Here is a 20,296-nt window from a genome sequence, read left to right on the forward strand (position 1 = left end):
TCTAGACTATTAGCAAAAGGCTTTTGCTTACCTAAGATGTTCTAGGATTAAGTCGACAAACTGTGCTTAGTTCTTCAATGATTTTAGGATCTTGGAATCATTTTATTCACACCTGCCGGAACACATAACTTGAATAAAATGCTTAATAAACATTGAATTATGCATGTATGCTAGAATTTAAGTTTATTAAGAGAAACTGTGAATGGTTATTTATTTGTTTATTCTTTTCAATTGTAGTTTTTAATATGGCAAACAACAATTCATTCAACATTCGATCAATTCTCGAAAAGGAGAAGTTGAACGGGAAAAACTTCCTTGACTGGCAAAGGAACTTGCAAATAGTTCTTATGCAGGAAGAAAAGGAGTATGTCCTAGATGAGGCGATGCCCGAAGCTCCAGGCGACGGGATCACTCAGGCAGCCCTCAATCGTTGGATTGATGCCAACAAGGATGTGAAATGTCTAATGCTCGCCACTATGAGTGCGGATCTGCAGAAAACGTTCATCAACTCAGATGCTTTCACAATCATCAGTGAGTTGAAGAACATGTTCCAAGATCTGGCTCGAGTCGAAAGATTCGAGACTCATAGGCAAATTCTTGAGACCAAGCTTAAGAAAGGCGAGCCCGTAAGTCCACATGTTCTCAAAATGATTGGACTCATTGAGAATATGAGTCGGCTGGATCAGCAATTTTCTCAGGAAATGGCTATAGACACCATCCTCCATTCTCTTCATAGCGGGTATGATCAGTTCAAACTGAACTACAGTATGAATAGTCTGGACAAAACGCTCACTGAGCTTCACGGTATGCTGAAGACCGCTGAAAAGACGCTCAAAAGTGATAAGCAGGATGTGCTTATGGTGCGTGGGGGCAAGTTCAAGAAATCTGGAAAGAAGAGGAATGCTAAGAAAGGTGGCAACAAGGCCAGCCCAACTAAGCAAACTGACGCCAAATCTGCAAAGAGGAAGGTCAGTCAACCCACTTCTGAATCCGAATGCTTCTACTGCAAGAAGAAGGGGCATTGGAAGAGAGATTGCTTGAAGCTAAAGGAAGATCAGAAGAACGGAACAGTCGTTCCATCTTCAGGTATTTTCGTTATAGACTGTATACTTGCTAATTCAACTTCTTGGGTATTAGATACAGGTTGTGGCTCACACTTATGTTCCAATCCACAGGGACTAAGAAGAAGTAGAAAGTTAAGCAAGGGTGAAGTCGACCTACGAGTGGGAAATGGAGCACGGATTGCTGCATTAGCCGTAGGAACTTACTATTTGTCGTTGCCCTCCGGGCTAGTTTTGGAACTGGAAGAATGTTTCCATGTTCCAAGTCTTACTAAAAACATCATTTCAGTTTCTTGCTTAGATGCTAAGGGATTTTCCTTTATAATAAAAGACAATAGTTGTTCGTTTTATTTTAAAGAGATGTTTTATGGATCTGCTAGATTAGTCAATGGACTTTATTTATTAGATCACGACAAACAAGTATATAACATAAATACCAAAAAGGCCAAAAAGGATGATTCAGATCTCACCTATCTGTGGCATTGTCGATTAGGCCATATAAACTTGAAACGCTTAGAAAGACTTCAAAGGGAAGGAATTCTAGAACCATTTGACTTAGAGGATTATGGTAAATGCGAATCATGTTTACTTGGCAAAATGACAAAGCAACCTTTCTCTAAAGTTGGAGAAAGAGCAAATGAACTATTGGGTTTAATCCATACAGATGTATGTGGACCAATGAGTACAAATGCTAGAGGTGGTTTCAGCTACTTTATCACTTTCACTGATGACTTCAGTAGGTATGGTTATGTCTACCTAATGAAGCATAAGTCTGAATCCTTTGACAAATTCAAGGAATTTCAGAGTGAAGTAGAGAATCAATTAGGCAAGAAGATCAAGGCACTGCGGTCTGATAGAGGCGGTGAATATCTGAGCTATGAATTTGATGACCATCTGAAAGAATGTGGAATTCTATCAGAATTGACTCCTCCTGGAACACCACAATGGAACGGTGTGTCAGAACGGAGGAACAGAACCTTGCTAGACATGGTCAGGTCAATGATGGGTCAGGCCGAACTTCCATTAGAATTTTGGGGACATGCACTAAATACAGCTGCACTCACTATAAATAGAGCTCCGTCTAAAGCTGTCGAAAAGACTCCATACGAATTATGGTTTGGAAAGCCTCCAAATGTGTCTTTTCTTAAGATTTGGGGATGTGAAGTATACGTCAAACGATTAATTTCAGACAAACTTCATCCAAAATCTGACAAATGTATCCTTGTGGGCTATCCAAAGGAAACAAAGGGGTATTACTTCTACAATACATCTGAGAACAAAGTGTTTGTTGCTCGAGATGGTGTCTTTTTGGAGAAAGATCACATTTCCAAAATGACAAGTGGGAGAAAAGTAGACCTCGAAGAAATTCGAGTCGAACAACAAACTCTAGAGAATGCTCAAGATGACATTCAGGATGAAACTCAGAGATCTTTAGAAGAATCTGGTGAGAATCATGGTCAATCTAGAAATGTTACCCCGCGTAGATCGCAAAGATATAGATCTCAACCGGAAAGGTACTTAGGTATTTTGACGAACGAGAGCTATGACGTTCTATTACTTGAAAGTGATGAACCTGCGACCTACAAGCAAGCTATGACGAGCCCTAGCTCCAAGCAATGGCAAGAAGCCATGCAATCTGAATTAGACTCCATGTCTGAAAACCAAGTATGGGATTTGGTCGATTTGCCAGATGGCTACCAAGCCATTGGAAGCAAATGGGTTTTCAAACTGAAAAAGGACAAGGATGGGAAACTTGAAGTTTTCAAAGCTAGATTGGTTGCGAAAGGTTACAGGCAAGTCCACGGTGTGGATTACGATGAAACCTTTTCACCAGTTGCAATGCTAAAGTCTATTCGAATAATGTTAGCAATCGCTGCATATTACGATTACGAAATATGGCAGATGGATGTCAAAACTGCTTTCTTAAACGGCGTTTTAACAGAAACTGTGTTTATGACACAGCCTGAAGGTTTTGAGGATCCAAAGAATGCTAAAAAGGTATGCAAGCTAAAGAAGTCAATCTACGGATTGAAGCAGGCATCCAGGAGCTGGAATATACGTTTTGATGAAGCAGTCAGTGACTTTGGTTTCATCAAGAACGCAGACGAATCTTGTGTATACAAGAAGGTCAGTGGGAGCAAAATTGCTTTCCTAGTATTATATGTCGACGACATATTGCTTATCGGAAATGACATTCCTATGTTGAACTCTGTCAAGATTTGGCTTGGGAAATGTTTTTCGATGAAGGATCTAGGAGAAGCACAGTACATATTGGGCATCAAGATTTACAGAGATAGATCTAAAAAGATGATTGGACTTAGTCAAAGCACTTATATCAATAAGGTGCTTGATAGGTTCAAGATGGCGGACTCCAAGCGAGGCTACCTACCCATGTCTCATGGAATGACTCTAAGCAAGACTCAGTGCCCAAAAACACTTGATGAGCGTAGACGAATGAATGGGATTCCATATGCATCATTGATTGGTTCAATAATGTATGCTATGATATGTACACGCCCGGATGTTGCGTACGCACTCAGTGCTACGAGCAGATACCAGTCAGACCCAGGAGAGGCGCATTGGACTGCTGCCAAGAACATTCTGAAGTACCTGAAAAGGCACAAAGATGACTTCCTGGTCTATGGTGGAGATGATGAATTAATTGTTAAAGGCTATACGGACGCAAGTTTCCAAACCGACAAAGATGATTTCAGATCACAGTCTGGGTTTGTCTTCTGCCTCAACGGAGGAGCAGTAAGCTGGAAAAGTGCTAAGCAAAGCACCATTGCGGATTCTACAACTGAAGCGGAGTACATTGCTGCACATGAAGCAGCAAAGGAAGCTATATGGCTAAGGAAGTTCATAGGAGAACTTGGTGTAGTCCCCTCCATTAAAGGACCAATAGCCCTATATTGTGATAATAACGGAGCTATTGCACAGGCAAAAGAGCCTAGACACCACCAGAGAGTCAAGCATGTACTTCGTAGATTTCACCTTCTACGAGAGTTCGTTGAAAGAAAAGAAGTCGAGATAAGCAAAATTGGAACTGATGACAACATATCAGATCCATTAACTAAACCTCTGCCGCAAGCGAAGCACAACTCGCACACTGCAGCTATGGGAATCAAGCATATTGGAGAATGGCTTTGATGTCTCTGTTTAATGTTTTAAAGTTTTAGAGTTTAAATCTTTGTAAAACATTATTGGTTAATCATTCACAATAAATGAAAGAAATTCATTTTTCCATTTAATTTGTGGTTTATTAAATGATGAGTCCCTTCAACTTGACGATATATTCAAGATAGACTGTCAGGACCAGTCCTGTGACTAAGAAATGTCTATCAAGTGAACTTGAATGTCAAAGGTTGAAAATGGTCCCTAGTCGGAGTTTTCTATAAAATTGGACGCATAGAAAACGTTAGACGATTAGAATGCAAGATGACTAGTAGTTCTGTTTCTTGAACTATGTGGACATGGCAATGTCATAATCATTTGCATAGATACTTACTTTGGGAAGACTAGTATCGGACAAGACCTATGAAACTTTACTGTAAGAGATGAAAGTCTGTCATAAGTAAATTTCATTAAATTATTAGACACTAAATCCTCAATACCTGAGTGATTTGAGATTACTTGTTTGAGAACTGGTTGCTTTGACGTTGACCAACCGTCGCACCGTAAAAGGAGGCTATAAAGGCAACGCTCAGGTAATCACCTATCAAACGAAGTCTAATCTCAAGATCGCAAGATTGGGATTGTCCTCCCATAAATCGGGATGAGATGCTTAAAAGTTGTACAAGGCCACTCGGAGAGCTAGAAACTGTGAAATGCATGGCCGTGCTCGGATGAATCATAGGCTATGATTATCTGTTTATTTGATCAGTTGAACTCTGAAACCGAGGAACACCTCTGGACATAATAAGGATGACAACTCTTACCTTATGTTCAAGAGCAAGCATCGAGCGACAAAGGAATTAGGAAATGCACACTTGTCCCTAAGGACAAGTGGGAGACTGAAGGAAATAATGCCCTTGGTCCAAGTATGCATTCTATGTCAAGTCTAATAAATGCGGTTCAGTATTAATTAACAAGTTAATAATTCAGTGAGATCAAGTGAGCTGAATGCCTAGCTAGAGGCCGCTTCAGTTCAAGTGGAATTAATGATATTAATCCACAGCTTACTCTTGACTGAACCCGTAGGGTCACACAAATAGTACGTAAACGGATCAAGTATTTAATGGCATTAAATACTCCATCTATGAATATTCGGAAACGACGGATCTTGGTTTCAGTGGGAGCTAAGATCGTCACAGGCAAGAAATGAATACTCCGGAAACGATGATATTGCCGGAAACGGAAATATGGATCGTATCGGAAATATGAATATTATCCAAGTCGTAGATGTTGCCGGAAACGGAAACATGGTACGTATCGGAAAATATTATTGGAAATGGAAATATTACCAGAATCGGAAATATTGCCGGAAACGGAAATATTGTCAGAATCGGAAATATTACCGGAATCGGAAAATAATTCCGGAAACGGAAATATTAAATATTTGTTCGAAACGGAAATTAATTCCGGAATCGGAAATATTAAATATTGTTCGTATCGGAAATAGATTCCGGAAATGGAAATTTAATCGGAAGCGTATCGTACGAATTAGCATCGGACGAGGCCTGCCGGACGAAGGCCCAGCACGAAGCCAGGCCATCGCCCAGCAAGCACGCACGCCACAGCCCAGCGCGCACAAGGCCGCACATGCGTGGGCCGTGCTGCGCGGGCTGCTGCTCGCACGCGCATGGGCAGCCCTTGTGGCTGCCGTGTGTGTGTGAGTTTCAGCTCATGCGAGATTCCTGAATCTGCAAGAGTCAGTGTATGATTAAATGTCTATTCCTATTGGATAAATTGATTAAGTAGAATTCGTGTAGAATTCTAATTCCAATTAATTCGCATCCTACTAGGATTACGATTCCTTTTCCATAACTCTATAAATAAAGGCCTAGGGCTCATAATTTATACACAAGTTTTCAAGTATTCAAAAGTGAGTTTTTGAGAGAAAATCAAACACACATCTTGCTCAAAAGTGCCGAATTTTCTGAGTACCTTAAGGGCGATTCTAGTTGGTCAATCTTAAGGCGGATCCGGACGTGCTGTGGACTTTCTACGGAGGGACGACACTTGGAGTCCTAAAAGACTTGTTCTTGTTCGGTTCGGGCGCAGCTAGGGAAGGCACGCAACAAAGAGTATGCATCTAATTATGCTATATGATTATGTGTAAATAATATGTTTCCTGGGTTAATGGTTTTTCCGCATGATCTATGTATATGTCATATGTATCATAACCTAACAATGTCTATATCAGAACTGATTTTTATAGATCAGAACCATTATATATCCAGACTAGAACTGATAGGATCAAATATCCAGATCATAAGTAATTTGTACAGATCATGTCCAGATCATGTTCAAATCTGCAAAGATCTTGTCTACATCAGAACCGATCCTTACAGAACCAATATGTTAAGATCAAAACCGATTTTTACAGATCATGTCCAGATCAAAATCGATATGTCCAAATTATAATTGGTCTAAATATCGACTTTGTACAAATGATGTTCAGATCAGAATTGATCTGCAAATATCATGTCCATATTAGAATTGTTTTGTACAGATTATGATCAGATCGGAACTGGTCTGCAAAGATCATGTCCAGATCAAAACTGATCTGTACAGATCATGTCCAGATCAGAACTGATCTTTACAGATCATGTACAGATTAGAACTGATCTGTACAGATCATGTCCTGATCAGAACTAATCTGTACAGATCATGTCCTGATCAGACATGATCTGTACAGGGATCATGTCCTGATCAGAACTGATCTGTACAGATCATGTCCTGATCAGAACTGATCTGTACAGATCATGTCCTGATCAGAACTGATCTGTACAGATCATGTCCAGAACAGAGCTGATTTGTACAGATCATGTCCAGATCAGAACTGGTCATGTCCAGATCAGAACTGGTCATGTCCAGATCAGAACTGGTCATGTCCAGATCAAAACTGATCTGTACAAATCATGTCTAGATCTAAACCGATCTATACAGATCATATCCAGATCAGAACTTATATGTCTAGATCATAACCGATCTATCTAGATCATGTATAGGTTTATCTAATATGAGGAATAGTTAAATCATGAGCAAAGTCAAATAAATAATAACAATATTATAAATTTGTGTAACATTTATTTTACACATAAGTCGTTTAACATTAATAAATGTAGATTTTTGTTTAAACTTAATTATGAAGAATCAGATCAGATCAGATCAGACCAGATCAGATCAGAAAAAATAAGTTCAGATCAGAAAAAATAAGTTCAGATTAGATCAGATCAGAAAAAATAAGTTCAGATCAGATCAGATCAGACCATATCAGATCAGGTAAAGTAAGGTGAACTAAATAGGGCCTTAATAGATTCTTTTACATGGTCAATTAATATTTATTAATATGTTATAATACTAACCACTACCTCAAAATAATATACGAAATATTATTGTATGCAATATACACGTTCTAGTAACGAAAACAATAATTTAGAATTGGAGCTAGGAATATTATATACCTGTTACATTTATCTTATTTTACTGGCCTTTTTGTATGGCATGGAGATTAAGCGGAGAAGACATACAAAATTTTCATAAGTACCATAATAAAACACTAGATCTAAATGTAAGGACCTTATATAGGTTGTAAAATAAATGTTTCAATAGTTTTCAACCTTCCATGTATTACCCTTGAAGAAATAATCAATATGTTGTCCCCTGAAAAGTGAAAACTATGTAGAATAGATAATTTTTTTTAAGAGGAATGAAATATAAGAGAAATAGGTATTATCATTTCAATCCTTGTTCATCACAAAAAACACGTGTTTAATTATCCTTTTTATTTCAGTGAATCATTTTCTTTTAATTCATCCAATACTTTGATTCATCGAATTCTTCAAGCTCCCTTTTACTTAATCCAACCACAAAATAAGTAAGTGGCTACTTGTCGATCACATGGACAATAATAATGAAAGTAAATTCTGCATTCTTTTAAAGAAAAAAAGAATCTATTTCCATTTTTATTATTCAATTCGTTAATTCGTGTCCATGATACCAAGCTTAAAGAATAAAAAGGGTCGAACGAAGTAATTATGTACGTGTGCGCATCTTGAGTCTTATTTAGCTCTCTTGAGTATGCTTAAATGTTAAACTCTCAAATATTATGCAAAATCTTTTTCGATCATGCTAATTAAAATTTGTTAATGTTAGAAAAAATGGTAAATTTGATTTTATTAGTGGATTATCGCTAGTCTTAAAGGTTTTTAACTTTTAATTATTAACTCAAAACGCTCCCAAGCTCACCTTTTTGTACGGTCCTTATCTATAACTGACTCTAACCTTATTAAACATGTTATAGTTAACATGTTCATATAATTAATAACTAAAAAATTGATAAGACTATGTTAAAAATTGTAATTCTCGAATTTTGCATGGAGGCCGTTTTTTCCTTTAGAAGATAAACAAATTTATTATCGCATTACTTATTTTATTTTATTCACTTTTAAGAATTTTTTTAAAGATAGAACTTCATACGGAGTTTATTGAAATTAAATATTTGATTTATTGACCAATACATGATATAAAAATGGGTTTCAAGAAGCTTTTATGTGCTCTGCACATTTTCAATTTTACCTTTTTCCTCCAAAATGAAGGTTAGATTAGAGAGAGATAATAAAACAAAAAAAAAACAATACGCATCCTAATAATATAACAAAATCTAAACAAAAAGGCATTTGTAACTTCTCGTTTCTTAAAATATATCTTCAATCTCGATGCACAAGTCAAATGTAAATAACCCTTATATACATTTCCGCTATATATCCAATCAAAAATGGATTATCTAATCTAGTTTGTTTGACTCTTAACAACAAACTTAGACTCTTAACAACTTGGCTTATAAACTCTTAACAATAATCACACACTAACCGCTCAACAAATTTGTTCGGCATAGTATTTTCTCCTAAATAATAATATTTCTAGTCTTGCCACTGAGGATCTTTTTGCTACCATATTTATTTTAGTAATTATAATTTTATCAATTCATAATTACATAATTATGCAATCATCTAGCTTTCCCTAAATATTGAAGTTTCATTACAGCAATTGAAAACATATGATTTAGTCTAATAAATAGATAATATATGTATGGAGTAGATAAGTAGCATCAATAATGATGATTTCAGTGTAATATAGATATAAATAAACTTTTTAATGGATATTAGGATAAATTTCACTTATAATGATGTTCATTTGCTATTTCTTTATTATGATTATTTGATTAATAATACAATTAAAGATTTAGAAGGAAATTACAAAGATTTTATTATCTATAGTTTTAGAATTTGGTATATTTTCTGTAGGAATATCACGCAATATCTAAATTTAGTTTATATCTTATGTGATTGTAAATAAAATAATAAGATAATGTTGTCATAAATAAAAAAAGATTACACAATCCAATCGATTTATTTAGGGAAAGAAAAAAGAGCGGGATTTTTTTTTATTGTGAGAGTGACATGTGTCATCTTAGGTTTTAGGGGCTTCTGTTTTAGTATATATATAGACTATTATAGACCAAGAGTATAATGATCTTTTTTGATTTTTTTTTAATGAAAATCAAAATACTATTTTGCTATTACGGAGTTTTCATAATAGCTTACCATGTATATTATAGAAACAGTAAAAAATTGTGATTTTTTTCCATTCGTAACATATATATTCTTCAAATCAGTATAAGTATATTATTTTTTATCCTTGCCATAGTACATGAAATCATAATTTATTTTTTCATATATACTTGTATTATTTTATATAGAAGGAAAGAATAAGAAATAAACAGGAAATTACAAAAGATATATTGATAAAACTTTGATAAAAAAATATCAATTATAGAAGGAATCATTTTCTATACAAAAAAAGAAAAGAATGATAACATTCTTTGAAATATGGCGAAATTTTTTTGACAGAAAAAAACAGTACGAAAAAAGCCAAAAAAATAGCAAGGATTCACCAGGACGTGACACTTGTCATTCATGGTGTGTCTTTTAGTATATAGTAATAGATAGATAGATTGATGAATGATTGATTGATTGATAATGATACGTAATGGGAGGAAAGAAAATGCATGGATCATAAAAGAGAAAAAAAAAAAAAAACGTAACTACAAACCCAGAAAATATTGTGGCAGTAGTAATGGAACCCCTACCCGAAAACTTTGTATGGTGAACTGAATTAGTGACCGAACCAACATTTAACTAATTTATTGCCTTGCATTTTGCTTAAGAACTCATTTAGATTTTACTGCGCGTTCTGCTTATCACATACGGATTATAATACAAAAAACAACAAATACAAAGTAATACTTCCTCCATTTTTTAATAATTGCACCATCTTGGTTTTAACACTATTCACATATTCTTATATAGTTATTTTTTGTAATTTATATGTAAGGAAAAATATATTCATGTGAGATCTTGTTAGATTCGTCTTAAAATATACTTTCAAATTATCAAATTTTTATAATTTTTTAAAATGTATAATGAGAGATATTAGTGATTAAAACATTGCATGGGCAAGTGTGAAATCTCATATGATGCAATTAAAAAAAAATGGAGGAAGTAGATAGTTACCGACTTACTACATTAGACATACAATCTAGTGATGTAAACAACTATCAAAGTGAAATCCTATAAATTTTTTTCATGCTTCCAGATTCTTATCCCGCATTTTAAACCAATCAGATCCAAAAAAAAAAAAAAAACTCAAAACGACAACGAACGAACCCCACTACAAAGTGCGACAACCTCAACTCCGGTGCACCAGAAAACAAAACGGAGGCTGGTCTGAAGTCGCAAGTAAAATACTACGTCACCACCACTCAGTCACTCACCACAGTGTACTAGTAGGAGGCTGATATCCAACCTTTCTCTCTCCTGGTCTCTCAACTCTATAGTCTGTGAGTGTGACCAACACCAAAGCCACCTGTTTCTCCCCCTTCACAAACAGCCCCCACCAACAACATCACCATTCACCAGCAGCAACAACAATTACAATTACATTAACCACATTTAATTAAAACCCCCCCTTTTTTATTTTTTATTTTTAATTTCTAACATTTTTCTTCCTCCAAAAACCCTAGAATCTTTTCTTCACTCTCCCCCTCCTTTTTCTCTCTAACTTAAAATTCCTTTTTTTCTGATCATCATCATCATCAACATCATCAACCATCTTCTCCTTAAAATGGCTCATTGTCTCTTTTTATTGTAATCTAATTCCTTTGATTTTTCAAGAATAAAATAGAGGAAAAAAGGAATCCAACCTCCTCTATCTCTAACACAATTTTTTTTTTTTCGGGGGTGTAATTTTTTGTTGTTGTTGAATTTGTAATTTCTTCAATACCCTTTTCGAATTATCATCTAATTTTATCTGGGGTTTTGTTAATTTGCAATTTTAATGGCTGCTGTTGCACAAAATGTTGTGAATTCTGATGATCAGTTCACTAAAAATTGCAACTCACCTACCCAGAACTCTGAGACTGACACTAATAAGAGTTCTTCTGATTCGAAATCCGAATTTCAGAAGAATATTAACGAGCTTGCCGACATTTTATCAAAGTTGAATCCTTTGGCTGAGGAATTTATCCCCTCTTCTTTTCGTCTGAAGAATGATCAGTCGGTTCAGAACAATTTTTCGAAGATTTCGGGCAATGATAATTTCCCGAATAATCGCAGGGTATTTGTCTTTTCTCTCTCTTGATCTTATGTTTTTAGTGTAATTCTGCATTTGGATTATTCGATAGTGTTTTGATTTGGTGAATTATCAGTTGAAATGAGTAAATTAGCCTTAGTTTGATTCGGTTTTTTGTGTTACTGTATTTTCAATTTGGAATCCTTTTATTTTTTGTTGAAAGAATGAAATCGTGGTGGTTTAGAATCAAAGGAATAAATATATTTTGTTTGTGGATAATTTATCTGGTGTATGTTTTGTCTTGCTTTATTGCGGGTTGTAGGGTGATGTAGTTGCCGTGATCATGGGTATTAGTCAGGACTCACCGGCCATTTTTCGTTTCGGCTGGTAGATGGTTGTGTTTTACGTGAACAATTTCCATAGTACCTTTGATCGTGGGCAAGTGCAGCCCTTTCTTTTAGTTAACCCTTCAATCGCCCTACATATGTTCATGTCCACTGTAGGCTTATTTGTGAATTGTCAGGTTGATCATTTCATTTGACTATTTGAGCATGAGCCAGTCATTTCGCAATAATACAGATCTTACTTTGTAGCTGTTACAAATCAATATGCTTATATAGTAATAAGAATTGAAGAAATCGGCTTTTGAATTTATGTAATCCTTTCTCTCTTTGGAGCTTTCTGACAAGTGGTTCATGCATTTTGGACTAAGTTAAGATATCTTTGTCTTTGTCTTTGCATACTTTCAGTTTTCATTCAATTAAAAAAGTCGTGTTTTGCCAAGCACTAACAGCTCTTTTGGTAGTCGGTCATAAATAGTGTAAATGAGAATGAATTTGTACGTAAATTTGTAAGGAAAATCAATATTCATCCCATGGTAATGCTAGTTCACTTAAAATTATCTATGTTTTCTTCAAAAAGTTATATTACCATCCATTACTATTTTTTGGTGGTATTGGGTGAGATTGCAAATTTGTGAAGAAAAACATAAAGTTTGAGATAAGGTTTCATTACCATGGATATTATGATGTTATTTTTCTTGTCAAATAACACTTAGATTTATTCCCATTCCACTATTTATTACCGGCTACCAAACAGGCCGTAATTATTTTGTTATCACTAGTTTCCATGGATGAATAATTTATATTTTATTGTAGGTTCTTTAGGTCTGAACATTTCTATCATTTAATGTATATTTTGTTATATTTACTTAGTTTTAAATGTTACACAATCTACTTCAGAGGAGGAATAACTTTAACCAAGGTAGGAGACGGATGAATGGAAGATCATTCCGGGCTCAACGAGAAGAAAGTATTAGGCGCACAGTATATGTATCTGACATTGACCAGCATGTAAGGCAGTTGAACAATATATTCTCTTTTGATTTATGAAATTAAATTTACTCGAGACTATAGAGAAGTTGTGTTGATGGAACTCTTTCACCATTCTCCAATCAGGTCACTGAGGAGCGATTAGCTGCATTGTTTAGTAGTTGTGGACAGGTATCTTCCGCCTGCTTAGTATTGGATTATTCTTGTTTTTTGTTTTTTCTTCTAATTTCTGTCCGCCTTTTCCGTCCTAATTATGGTAATGAATGCTAAAATATTGGTGCTTGGTTGTGCATCTACGTATATGTTTTACTGCCAAATTTTTGTTTGAACTTTGAATTCAAGTTGTTTGTTTTTGTCTGAACCATTAGAAAATCGTGCACATGTTATTGCAGGTGCTTTTGTATGATACACTAAAAAATTTCACCATAATTTTACTGTTTTGTCAAATCACTGATCATTCATCTATTACCTTTCTCTTAAAAACGGGATTGCTATAGTTTAGACGTCATTAAACCACTTTTGAGTTACGATCTGTTGTTCCCACTTATGGACTACCATTGACTCTGCATCGGAAATTTGAATTGGGAGTAACATTAATAAATTTAGTAGTTTATATCTTTACTAAACCTTTACTGAGCCCAAAAAAACCCAGCTTAATAATTATGTAAGGAGAACAAGTGGGTTCGGGTCCATGATTCATTACCCTGTTGAGCATGATTTATTGAAACATTACTCAGTCATTTGGGAAGATTAAATAAAAAGAATCTGGTTATACTCTTGGACTCAAATTTTGTTGTAGTTAGTTAGTTAGAGTCCTTAGGATTGTTTTCTACATCACGATTGCGTAAAACTTTAAGTTTTAATTCTGTCTAGCATGAAAGAGGACCAATGACTTACCTGGGATGAAATGGACCAGGCAGAATCCTATTGTTTTTTCTTTGTTTCTCCCTCTGGGATCGTTCTCTATACCTTTCTTCTTCCGTAACATGACGTGGATGTAAAGAATGTTGTTTCTTTGTTTATAAGACGGAAATGATTTAATTGTTCATCCAAGGTTTCTACTTTCTTTTATATACGTCATCTAAAATAAAGAAGATCAAGGGTGAGAGTCTATAATTCTGTGTTAAATTGCAAAAGATATCTCTATTTCTGTTTCAAATTGCAAAAGATATCTCTATTTCTGTTTCAAATTGCAAAAGATCTGCTATTCTCTACCATGTGTATGAGAACTTTGTGTTCTTTTAAATTGCAACATTAAAAGAAAGGAGTTCAGCTGCTATCAACGCATTGAAGGAAATCATAAGTTGGTTAACCCATTCACTTTAAAATTGTAAGTTCTCTCTTTTCAAATGTCAGATTAAGGTTTTTAGTATTCCAAATGAGTAATTTGTTTCCATTTTGAAAGGAAAACATCTGTCACTCTATAGACAAGCAAGTTGCATATATTTTCTGTAGTGGTGATGATGTGCGCGCTTAAAGATAGCAGTCATGTTAACATATTTTCTTACCAAATCGAGCTCTTCATTCTATTTTGTTGTACCTATATGAATTTATTTAAACAATTAGAACTTACGAAAACTTATTTTAGTCGTAAATTGTAGTTGGCTAGCCTTATTTTTGTTGAACTTATCTTATCTGAACTTATTCTTTGTGAAATAAGTGGAAATAAGGTAAACAAAATAGGATCTAACATCTAGATATTTACATAACAACTGAGACTAAGTCTACGTTAATCACATCACATGTGATTATTTATCTTCAATATTCGGTAATCTAAAATTTCTTGTATGTGGAGTATATCCTTTAAGTGCGTGCATATCTCTTGCGAGTTGCGAGTCCTGTTAAATTTTTGGGGGGAACGTGAAATAAGCATGGGAGTTGATTATTATTCTGTGAGCTAGAGAAAGTCAAATACTTACACCTTTTCGGTACGATAATAGTTTGATAGGCTAATAGGCCCTCAAAGTTAAGCCTAAAAAGGAAATTGAATATAAGTTCTATAAACAAGGTATATGTTTAATTGTCTAAGTTCCAACATCTTTCAGAAAGCTGCCATGTTTGACTTGAGGATTTATTGCCAATTGATCAAGAAGGGAGCCATTCTGAGTGTTCTTTGCTCCTTTAAGAGACTTATCTTGTTTTCTTTTCCGAGAGCTTAGAGCTTCAATCAGAGTTAATGGAGTCAAGGAAATGCTTTAGTGAAGGCCAAGGCGGAGAAGAGTAAGGAGGAAAATGTACGGCTCATGATTAGTTTTCAAAACTGTTCATATTGTTGGCAGAAGTCATACATATGAATATGTTTGTGTATGGAGTCTCTTGCTGGTTTCCTTTTATGCCTGGAGCATTGTTTTTTTCATCTTGCATGTTGACTATTCAAAATCCTATCTGTCTTGTTCAGAACTTCAATATACTAAAATATTTCTATCTCTCTATGTAAGATTTTCTTCTCTTTCTTAACAACATTGCAAATTGGTAAGAATTAAGGCCTAGTTAAGAAGGGACGGAGGGAGTACTTGTTATAATTAGTGAGAGTGAGAATAAGTTTCGTTAGGGTTGCTTGTAAATTGCTTTGGTAAAACTAAGCATGTCATCGTTGCTATTGTCCAAGAGTGAAGTACTCAAATCAATTATGTCAAAGATCAAAGTTGCTTGTCTATTATTGTTTTTCGTTTCTTTCTTTTATACATTCCTTTTTCTTCCGGAGCTACTAATAAGTTTGTTATAGGCTTTTGCACTCTAGTCCTCCACACGTGTGTGTGTGTGTGTGTGTGTGTGTGTGTGTGTGTGTGTGTGTATTAAATGCTTTTGCATTCTAGTTCTCAATGTGGGTGTGTGTGTGTGTTTGTTAAACGCTTTTGCATTCTAGTCCTGAATGTGTGTGTGTGTTTGTTAAAAAGCTTTTGTATTCTAGTCCTCAATGTGTGTGTGTGTTTGTTAAAACGCTTTTGCATTCTAGTCCTCAATGTGTGGCTGCTTGTTGAGTTTTATTAGTCATGACCAAGCTGTTAGCGTCTTACCATGATATAGCACTGATATTAGTTTTAATGAGAGATCTGAGTTTCCCAAACTCTGAATAGGATCTCAGATTCTCAGTACTCAGTATATCTCGAATATTTCTTTTTTCTGGATGACCTACATACTTGTGAAGTTTCTATGTCAAACGTTAATTGATAGTAGTGAAGACGTGGTGGGAGACATCACATATAATGATGCTCCTCTCTTCGTTGTATTTCTTAATTTGACAAATAATTGTGACCGTTGAGCTTATTTGTTTTGTTATCAATTAAAAAATAAAAAAAGAACCTGACATATATAAGGATTATTCTCAACTCAGCTCCTTTTGGCTCTTTGCTCTCTGTTTGATTTTGTAATGTGGGAATTTTTGAACTTCTTGGTCTATGCCCAATAATATGTGTGGTAAACTGCAGCAACTCTGTTTGCAAACTTTTTTTTCTTTTCTCCAACTTCTCTCAACCACAGTACATATTGTCTAAAGGATAAAAGTTATTTAAAAGTTAATACTTTGTATTTATTTTGAATGAATTTTGTTTCAGGCGAAATGTGATTGATGCTAGTGGTACACATGATTTATTGGCTTGAATGAAAATTTTGTTCTGTTTGATTAATTGCCATATATTTTTGGTTCTATTAGCAGGTTGTTGACTGCCGAATTTGCGGTGACCCGCATTCGGTTCTTCGTTTTGCTTTTGTAGAGTTTGCTGATGAGCGTAAGTTGTGAATTTGAACTTTTGAGAGCCATTTATACATGTTTTTTTGCTTTCATGCTCATGTTGTTTAATTTTTTGTTTGCAGATGGTGCTAGAGCTGCTTTAAGTCTAGGTGGAACAATGCTGGGATTCTATCCTGTCAGGGTCTTGCCTTCAAAAACTGCTATACTCCCTGTGAATCCTACATTTCTTCCTAGGGTATGGGTTACGTTGTTATATCTTTCTGCATAAACAATTTTACCCTCACAAATCACCATAAGGAAAATTATACATTCTAAATTTCAATTATTTACAACAGTCTGAAGATGAGAGAGAAATGTGTGCGAGAACCGTCTATTGTACAAATATTGATAAAAAGGTACAACAAGTCCTATCGACGACTCTGATTTCACACTTCATGCTTTAATCAAATATTTTTCTGTGTATCAATTAGTGATGATCATTGGGTGGTTGTACTCTTTGGCATGACATCCCCTTAATCTTCTGTTTCAGGTTTCTCAGTTGGATGTGAAGAATTACTTTGAAAGTGCTTGTGGTGAGGTATGTTTATGAAATGTGAATAGAACATGCTAAGATTATTTATCCCATTGAAGAAAAGCGTCTTTAATAGTTACTTACGATGATAGTTTTACTTGATAGGTTTCCCGTTTGAGGCTTTTGGGGGACAATGTGCATTCGACTCGTATTGCTTTTGTCGAATTCACAATCGTAAGTCACACTATACTGGAAGTCTTCAATTTTGAGGATTCTATTACTTCCTCCGTTCCATAAATATCGCACCATCTTGTTTTTTACACTATTTAAACTAGACCTTTGTTCATTTTTTGTGATTTCTACCTAAGAAAAATTGTAGGTCATGTGAGATCTTGTTAGATTTGTATCGATATATATTTTGGTCAAATTAACATACAAAATATATAATACCTTGTAGGACAAAAATTGCTTATTAGGTGATTAAATGAGTACGTTCAAGATTCTTTTTTACGCATTAGCTTTAAGGAATAAAATTATTCCAGTTAAATTTTATAAAAAAGATGGAATAATTTTCGAATACCCGTGCGTGCACGGGACTTAATCTAGTTGCCTTATATACTTCAGGGCTAGGGTGGCCTTAATTCTGTGGTGTTTCAGATAATATTATACCATTACCTATATTAGTACGTTATTATCACCAAGACATCTTTGACACTAGGTTTTTTCTTGTCATAAATTGTTGTGGCATAAAAGAACTTCCCACAACATAAATGATTGAATCTACTTCCTCTGTCTAATACATATACAAGAATCTGAGTGTTTAACTATAAGTAGATAGTGTAACAGAGAATTAGTAAATGCTGAAGATATTGATTGCGTTTGGGATATGGAACACTGGATGCTGAAGGATGGACCTACTGTTTGGTTTTTGACTGAAGATGTTGCAAGAGGTGCTACTAGGTGTTGTTTTCTATTGATGAGCGAAGAGATTTTGTTTCCCAACATTCAATAAATGCGAAGACTACTTGAGTTTTGAACATACTAGCACCACGAAGTTTATAGGCTGCATTTGCTTGGATAAAATAACTTCCTCTCTTTCTATTAGTTGGGAGAACAAAATAAATAGGTCAGGAAAAGTGCTGCAGCTTATTACCTGTGAGGGGGAACTTAATTTCATTTAGAAGATAGCCTTTTGCAGTGTATAATGAAGCACAGGTAAGTCCGTCAAATGGCTACAGAATAGTTTATGGAGTTCAGACTTCGGAGGGAGAGAGAAGAGGTTGCTTTGGTGAAATGCATGATGGCTCTTTGGTGGACTGTGTGGCTAGGGCTGGACTAAGGTGGTTGGAGCTTTCCCTAATTATTCTATAGTGGAGATTCAAAGAAATTTGGGTAATTTGCAGTTAAGAATTTGTCGGTTACTTTATGGGCACCTTGTCCACTTTTTTGTGCCTTTTGTCAACAATATTTTTATTTAGACCAATTAATTGTGGACCTTTTTTCTCAACTTTTGGGTATTTTGTGTTACTATCTAACATTTAAGGATTTTTATTCAACATTTTTGGTACGTAGTGGGCTGGCAAAATGAAACTTGTCAAACGGTGAAACCGTCTTTTACCTTGATGAAGTATGGGAATGATACATGTCGTAATTGTTTTGTATTCAATCATGTTTTTTGGGTGTGTACTATGTATCTGTGTAGTGAATTATGAAAGTAATCCCTCTGTAAAGTGCATAATAATATCATGTCTGGGGGAACTTTTCGAGCCTCTAGTCCGCCAGCGCCTGATCAAGTTCCAGCCTTAACAAACTTATGCTTAACAAACTTATGTATCCTGCATTTTCTTGTTGGTACTCTTGATAATAGTTGTCCCTAAATGGGAAGCTCTATTAAAGAGGAAGAATAATACTATTAAACCTGTCTTCTTGTGCTTTTTCTGCTGCAGGCTGAAAGTGCTATCATGGCCTTGAACTGTAGTGGGATGGTTTTAGGTACTCAGCCCATCAGGTAGTCCTCTGCCCGGAAAGTAATGCTCTATATTCTGTTGTATTTTTATAATGTAATTCTTAGAACAAATTCATTACATGGTTTGGCATTTGCGAATGAGCGTGTTTGAATGTTGTGGAAATATGTAGGGTGAGTCCTTCAAAGACACCAGTGAGGCCACGACTAGCTCGACCAGGACCAAACTGAGTTGGTATCGAAATCCACGATTCGTGGATTGAGGCGTATATGTAGTAAAATGCAATCAGGAAAAGACCACCTTGGTTGAAGGGATGGTGAAACAACTTTAAAGAATTTCCCTTCTTTGTTCCTTTAACAATAGTCATCCTGCTTCCCATGAGGTTCAAACATACATACATATAGGACCCTTCTTTGCTTCAATTGAAGTTTTTACAGGACCCTCTCTAGACTCTTTAATAGTATTTTATTGCTTTTCTTAACCCATATTTATATGTGGTTCTTGGCAATATCTTGTTGAAATGTTGCTACTTTCGTTCGTCACCCCCAAGCTGTTAGCTTTAGGAGAGAAAAGGCTCTGAGGCTGAGGCTGAGGCTGCGGCTGAGGCTGAGGCTGAGGCTGAGGCTGAGGCTGAGGCTGGCCAAGAGCAAAGCCGGCGTGTAACATGGCTTGACTCTTTCTGGTTGGCCAAGAGCAAAGCCGAAAGCTAACATAACATGGCTTCATTATTTATTTCTGATGAAACTGTTCGACTAAACCCATCTTAAGAATTAGTTGTCTCTGTGGCCTTCTTTTACTTGTTAGTTGTTACAAGTATTTTTCTTATAACTTGGTCCCTTGGATAAGAAATGAAGAACAGTATCACTACAACTAGGGGAAAATTGACGTGAGATTTATCCCAATTATGGTTATTTTGCTGTTAATAATAATCCTAACTATGG

At 35.3% G+C, this 20,296-nt stretch overlaps 1 protein-coding gene across 3 annotated transcripts; it reads left to right on the forward strand.

The window, feature by feature from the left end:
* Positions 1-11,109: 11,109 nt before the first annotated feature.
* On the forward strand, positions 11,110-19,876 carry LOC110805689 (polyadenylate-binding protein-interacting protein 9). Of its 3 annotated transcripts, none has more exons than XM_022011317.2 (10): positions 11,110-11,903; positions 13,100-13,210; positions 13,316-13,360; positions 16,842-16,917; positions 17,003-17,115; positions 17,216-17,275; positions 17,410-17,457; positions 17,557-17,625; positions 19,338-19,399; positions 19,528-19,876. In XM_022011317.2, exons 1-10 carry the CDS (start codon positions 11,625-11,627, stop codon positions 19,583-19,585), a joined length of 921 nt encoding a protein of 306 aa, XP_021867009.1. In that variant the 5' UTR covers positions 11,110-11,624; the 3' UTR covers positions 19,586-19,876. The 3 variants fall into 3 exon arrangements, with proteins under 3 accessions (XP_021867009.1, XP_021867021.1, XP_021867017.1); XM_022011325.2 differs by having other exon boundaries at positions 11,156-11,903; positions 16,845-16,917; XM_022011329.2 differs by lacking the exon at positions 19,528-19,876 and having other exon boundaries at positions 11,149-11,903; positions 16,845-16,917; positions 19,338-19,403.
* Positions 19,877-20,296: the final 420 nt, after the last annotated feature.

Source organism: Spinacia oleracea, chromosome 4 (assembly GCF_020520425.1).
Source record: "Spinacia oleracea cultivar Varoflay chromosome 4, BTI_SOV_V1, whole genome shotgun sequence".
Classification (NCBI taxonomy): Eukaryota; Viridiplantae; Streptophyta; class Magnoliopsida; order Caryophyllales; family Amaranthaceae; genus Spinacia; species Spinacia oleracea.